The following is a 6,874-nucleotide window of genomic DNA, read 5'->3' as shown; positions in this document are numbered from 1 at the left end:
AATGTGTAAAATAGTTAGAATTATAGCTTCTAATTCTAAAATTTGATTTTACACTCATTAATTATAGAACTCAATTTTATATGAATGTATCCAAACAAAAAATACTTTTCCTTCAACTGTGAATTTTAATTTTAAACTAATTGATGCTTATAAAGACCCTACGATATTGGTTGGTGACATCAAACCAAACATGACTGTGATGTGAACCAATTTTTACTGATATGGAAATATACCAAGAGACTATGTAAATCTTATTATCTATCTACGTCCAATACTTTAAACTGAAGACGTATTTGAATTTTGATACTAACACTACACTGATATACATAATTATATTCAATCACTTTTGTTTTCATTTTTTTATTAATATCTATATATCAGTGTTATTATCGTATTCGATGTTTGTGTATGTATTGGTGCTTCAGAGCTTATTAGAAAATAAAGTTTGTGTAGGTGTAATTTCCATGCAAAATCTATGGGAATTTGAATTTTATAATCTAGAACAAGAAAAGTATGCTTAGAAGAATGCTATTAGTTAGAAATACTATATTTGCCCCTTGTTATAAGCTCTTTTTCTCTGTGACAGGAATAAGCTCATTTTTAATGTGTTCATTTTATCTATAAAATATTTCAAAAATACTTTTCCATGTATAGATGTATTCTACTCTTACCTATCAACTCTTTTTATCCATTGGTCTATAAACCAGTCAAGCCGCCTACTTGAGAGGAATAAATATTTAACTTCGTATGTTTTTTTTGGCAACATATTTAACTTGGTATGTGAAATTGTATAGTATAATGTATCAATATAGTCTCTTATATTAACAATATTCCAAATGATCTTTAAGAATATTAAATAATAATCAAATTCATTATTGGTATTCACGGGAATATAATAACATCAAGTTGGCTATGCATTTGAAACTAAGTGAATAATATAAAAGATGTTCTCCATCCCTACTTTCAAACTTGTCTAAGCTCTTCACAGCTATATGTCTACCTTCTGCTATCTATAACTTTCTTATTTGCTTGCTCGAGCTATAGAATTGTGGTGTGTGTTCCATCTCGACTCATTCATACAGTCGACATATCATTTCTGAAGTAAACACATTCTGATCAAGACATTCGCCAGTAATATCATCATGACTCTCGAAGTCAGGTGATTTTCTAGACGATATCACTTATTTAGTTTTGGTTCAATCTCCATAGAGATAAGTCCGAGACAAGTATTTCTATGCCAAAAATTCTACAACAAAAGTTTCTTCCTTCTGTCACTCTAGTCTAGTATAGTTAGCTTCAACACCACACTAGAAGAAGACTTCCCATATGTTTCCTGATCCATTAGAAGTTGAAATTAATACACTTATATTATACTTGGTGATTGTACTTGATTGAAAATCATCTACATATTGTACAATGATTGTACTGTTTGAGTTAGTAAGTTTTGTAAGCTCAAATCATAATCTACTTGAGAGAATCCTACCTCATTTATAGCATAACTGATACCTTTTCAGGTATGTGTGTATCATTTCATAAATTACTAAAAATTACAAAACAATACTTCAAAAATAACTAGACTATAAGCTCACCTTACGATATAGACTTTAAAGTGCATCCATATATAATTAGTGGAATATGTCTCGAGGAAAATAGTTTCATCGAGCATCTAATAAGGAAATGGTCACTTCATTTACTGAACTACAACAATCCTTTGGATTTGTGATTGAATTTGTTTCAGATGAAACATTTTTGGAAATGAAACCAGGTTCTTTAGGTTCTCCTAATTCCTTCTCAGAACTCCCCAACATTAGAATCACAGAAGCCATGGTGGGCCTATCTTCAGGACTCTGCTGTACACACAAGAGACTAATGTGCATACAACGCAATACTTCTGATACAACATACGTCTCATCAATGTTTGAGTCGGTCAACCCTAAAGCCCTGTCCTCTTTCCACGCTGCCCATGCCTAAATCATATAAGAAATTGATATATTATTTGTAAGATTAGAAATTGACATAAATACATAACTTGCCATTTGCCAAGTACTTACTTGGCCAACAAGGTTAAGAGAACCATCTGTGTGATAATATGCTCTATTTCTTTTGCCACATAAAATCTCCAATAATAAAATACCGAAGCTAAAAACGTCAGATTTCACCGAAAACAATCCATCAACAGCATATTCTGGTGCCATGTAACCACTGCACATGAACCCGTTACAACATATTAGAATATTCACATCCATGTAAATTAATATATGGTATTGGACATTTTTTAGATACTCACTAAGTTCCGATTATTCTCTTCGTGTTTCCTTCGAATTGGTCTCCACCAAAAGTTCTAGCTGTTCCAAAATCTGATATTTTTGGATTCAATTTATCATCGAGTAAAACATTACTTGCTTTGAGATCTCTATGGATAATCCTTAATCGGGAATCTTGGTGAAGATACACGAGCCCCCTTGCAATTCCGCATATTATATGGAACCGCTTTGGCCAATCTAGCAATTTACTCTTGTCATTGTCTGATTCAATCAAAGCAAATTACCCATTACTTTATTATTCAATATTCAAGTTCAATAAAGAAAAATATTGTACCAATAATTAATGGCAAAAAGCACTAGAGCAACTAGATTTAAGCTTAATTTTTTTGTACTCACCAAAAATGAAGGAGTCTAGGCTACCATTAACCATGTATTCATAAATCAACATCTGTTGTCCTTGAATGCAACAACCTAGTAGCTTTACTAGATTTCGGTGTTGAAGTTTTGCAATTAGCTTTACTTCATTTATGAACTCGGTCATTCCTTGTCCCGAGATGCTTGAAAGTCTCTTAACTGCAATTTCTTGATCATTGGCTAGTTTTCCCTGTATAATCACATTCATTAGGAGGTATTTTGTATAATATCAATATATATCTCTAGTTGTTTCTTCTCTAGTAATAATGTGCTACTACTGAATTACCTTATACACAGTTCCAAAACCACCTTCGCCAATTTTATTGTTCCTGGAGAAGCCATTAGTTGCTGTGGAAATTGTCGGCAGATCAAACAATGGCAGATCAAGATCATCTACATGCCTTTCAGATCTGTCTAATCTGTCTACATAATGGAGAGAAACGGGACGAGAAAGTCAAAATGGACTACAGAATAGATTAAAATGCATGTTTCGCGTGACAAATATATGTATATATAATGTGATGTTAGTGATACTATTCAATTTAATCTATGGCAAGTTATCGAACTCTAATAAACTTTGTGTGATGAACTATAGATCATTTTTTAATGTAAACTATGATCTCATGTTAATTACTAATTGATCTAAAACTCGCCTGGTTGTTTATCTACAGTCTTCCTCTGGTTTCTGCAGATGAAATAAATGCACACCAAAAGCACCCCACAACTTAAAATAACGGCCGAAGCTACTTTGGCCGTTCTCCCGTTCCTTTTGTGCCTATGTTCAGGTTCTTCAGTGTTGATTGTGATTAAGAGAGAAAAAAAAAAACACTCAAGTCACGTTAAATTTTAATAAAAGAAGTAACATTAAATTTTCAAAACTAAAATCGAACCTTAGCAACGTTAATTTATAATCAATAAGCCTTTACCTAACTCTGCACCAAACATCCGAATATAGAGATCTTGTCCACCTTCTTGAAACTGTCTTATGTCAATTAGATCACCAAACCACATAACACAACCACTCCCTTCTCCACTTATGTTCGAATTTGTATAAGCCATACAAGAACAATTGTTCAAACATTTTTCTCTGCATTCCTCAATATTCATAGTAACATTCACCAAAGTATGTGTAGTATCTGGAACTTTTAGCCCTTGAAATTTGACAAACCCGTCTTTATTTGTGTGATTGTGATTGCAACTCAAATGTTCATTGCGCACACATCCTTGACTCCAATCAGATGCAATCCATGCTTGTGGTGACTTTGGACTAAAACCCTTAAAACATTGACAAACCTGTTGTTGGGTCATCATGCAATTTCCATAAGGTCCACAAAGACCATAACTGTCACATAAGTCTTTGGGCATTGTTATATATATCTTCCATTTATGTTCTTGTTCATTCCATACGTAGCGATGTTGTTTTGTTTGGTCTACAACTACTTTTGAGATAACAGAATTGATCTTGATGCTATATCTGAAGAAGATTTCGTCATCGTTGGAAACATACTCATAATTCAAAAAGGGGTTTGAAACTTGTTCTGGTAATGCACTAAAGTGTAGACCGTTCCATGGTCCAAGCCTGAAAATTTTGTCATTTCCTTTCATCATATAATACTCAGGATACTCATTGAGTACTAAACCCCAAGAAATATCACCCATCGACGGATCTTCTGGACTCTTCCAAGATGTTAATTTCCAATCAAGACCAGTTTTTAGATTCCTTCCCAATTTCATCCCATCTAAAAGAGTATCTGATGGATAATCAAAGCTTTGCCACAAATACTCATCTTGGTTTGTTTCTCCTTCATTTTTTACGACAAGATTTCCACTGTCTAACAGCACTGCCACTGGATTATGTACTTGCTTTTGATTGGTTGTTGTGTACCAAACAAAGGAGCTATTTTGTGTAAGAACAAGGTTGCCTGTGCTGTTGAGAAATAGTGCATAGTTTGAAGTACTATTGATGGGATTGTTTCTGTTTGCAACCCAAACAAATTTTTGAACAGGTATGTTTTTGTACCAAATACCAAGGTAAGTTTTGTTAGAGTTACCTGGAGTGAAGAAACCAAGCTCATATCTTCCATTTTGAGACACCAAGGTATTAATATTATTGGTGATTGACTTTGACAAACCAAGAGAATCAGCTGCTATGGAAATTTTGAAAGAGTGAGCAAGTAAATAGGAAACAAAAACCATGAAAACAAGAATGTCCATAATATATTTTATTGTGAATTTAGATTCAGACAAAGAGATGAATTTGGAGTTATATGTATCAGAAATTCATATTCAAAGTAAAGCACAATATATGATGCTTCTCTTAATATAGTATTGTTTTGTGTTGTACAACATAGGATGATGTTTTTCATACACCAAGTCAAGCACGTGTAGACCCCACATGACTTTTCTTTCTAAGGTTGTAGAAAATTTACTGCCACTTTTCACCAATCATTGTTGACTCTTGCGTAAACTATCTTTGCTAAGATATGATTGTCATTAATTAATAAGAATCTGCTCCATGACGTAACTGCAATGCAACTTCTCATTTTTGACACGACGTCTCTTCTGTAATGGTCGTTCACATAATTCTCCCTCCGTTTCAAAATACATGTCCAATTTTTGCAATGTGCACTATTTATTTGACTTACTTTGACCATACTTTTTAACTAATGTATAAATACAAATATTAGCATATAAGATGTTGTTTGATTTGTCTCGACAAATATTTTCAAAATACTAAATTTTTATAATTTTTTACTTTAGATAATTAAAGATATTAACGGTCAAAATTGTGTATTGGCATATGTGAAGTGGTTGATTTGGACATGTATTTTGAAACGGAGGGAGTATATCTTAAAGGGAAATTAGTCACTTTAGTCCCTGAATGGGGAACGATTCGTCAATTTAGTCCCTGAATGCAGATAATATGCAAAACAGTCCCTGCATGGTCAATTTCAGGGACTAAAGTGACTAACGAAGTCTACATTCAGGGACTAAATTGACTAACGGAGTCTGCATTCAGGGACTAAATTGACTAACAAAGTCTACATTCAAGGACTATTTTGCAATTTATCTGCATTCAGGGACTAAATTGATGAATCGTTCCCCATTCAGGGACTAAAGTGACTAATTCCCCATATCTTAAATGAGCAATCCTTCTAATAATTTTGAGTTATTATATTCATATACTTTGAATTTTAAATTTGTGATATAAGGAGCTGCTAACTAAGCATTGCAACGAAGAGTTTAATATAAGATTTGGTGAGAATTACAATGTAGTAGCCTAGGCTATGGTCGGCCATGTATTCATAAACTACAATTTTTCCATGTCTCTGAATACAACAACTTTACAAGATTTCAGTGCTTTGAACATTGGCAATAACTTTTGCAATACAAATTTCTGTGAAATTCTCGTTACAGCTTAATTCTAAGTTTCTAACCCGTCTTCTAACCGTGATCCAGGATTTTTGAATAGTGGGGTATCATATATGAAAATTTGTAGCATTGTCCTCTACAATTTTTCATATTATGGAAACTTTGAATGATTTTATCATTTTCAATATCAGTCAAAATATCTTTCACTATATAAATAACTAAACAATCATTTAACCGGTCATCTCTAATTCGATTTTGCATCTGATTCTTGATAATATAAAAAGTTGAGATGTATGATGATAAGTGTGAGCCAAGAGAAAAATAATTTATAATAAGTGTGAACCATGTAGTTAAAATGTCAATTGTTAGTATACATTATACTACTAAAAAAAGGTTTCTAAAAATTTTGTGTGAGCCCACACATGTGTCAACATGCATCCGTCCCTGCTCCAAACCTTACCTAGATAATGGTTAATCACATTCATAAGGTTTAGATGTTATTTACCATATACTCCTTCCGTTCCAAATTAATAGCCTTTTTTTAAGGAAAGTTAATAGCAGTCTTTTTAGCAAACGGAAAGATTCACATTAAGTGTCACATTATCATTACAACTCATCATTAATATGAATGTGATTATTCAAAAAAAAAAAGTCTCTATGAATGTGTAACAAAAAGTCACAAAATCCCTCAGCTGAATTTCAAAATAGTCTCTGATTGTGCACTGTATTAGTCAAAATAGTCCTTTACGTTAAAATGTTATGATGATCTTGTCATATCAGTCTCTCAATATACTTATTTATTGTTATATCAGACCATATACATG

General features: G+C 32.7%; 1 protein-coding gene across 1 annotated transcript; it reads right to left on the bottom strand.

Moving 5' to 3' along the window:
- Window positions 1-1,344: 1,344 nt before the first annotated feature.
- Window positions 1,345-4,971, bottom strand: LOC146931854 (G-type lectin S-receptor-like serine/threonine-protein kinase At4g27290). Its single transcript, XM_085703437.1, has 7 exons — window positions 3,605-4,971; window positions 3,332-3,466; window positions 2,965-3,092; window positions 2,661-2,868; window positions 2,288-2,525; window positions 2,052-2,202; window positions 1,345-1,967 (listed from the first exon to the last, which is right to left on the bottom strand). The coding sequence occupies exons 1-7, from the start codon at window positions 4,890-4,892 to the stop codon at window positions 1,656-1,658; spliced, it is 2,460 nt and encodes an 819-aa protein (XP_085559563.1). The 5' UTR covers window positions 4,893-4,971; the 3' UTR covers window positions 1,345-1,655.
- Between the last annotated feature and the right edge of the window lie 1,903 nt (window positions 4,972-6,874).

The sequence above is a fragment of the Medicago sativa genome, chromosome 4 (assembly GCF_051527215.1).
Source record: "Medicago sativa cultivar Bolivia chromosome 4, Bolivia_mono, whole genome shotgun sequence".
NCBI lineage: Eukaryota > Viridiplantae > Streptophyta > Magnoliopsida > Fabales > Fabaceae > Medicago > Medicago sativa.
The sequence above is the reverse complement of the archived record's forward strand: the minus strand, read 5'-3'. Positions and strand labels throughout refer to the sequence as shown.

Bases quoted from the DNA above. Each gene is read 5' to 3' on its own strand.
- LOC146931854 (XM_085703437.1), bottom strand. From the start codon at position 4,892: ATGGACATTCTTGTTTTCATGGTTTTTGTTTCCTATTTACTTGCTCAC. The intron at 3,467-3,604 runs GTAAAGGCTTAT...TCAACACTGAAG, and splicing joins GATGTTTGGTGCAGAGTTAG to AACCTGAACATAGGCACAAA. The intron at 3,093-3,331 runs GCGAGTTTTAGA...TAGACAGATTAG, and splicing joins GACTGTAGATAAACAACCAG to ACAGATCTGAAAGGCATGTA.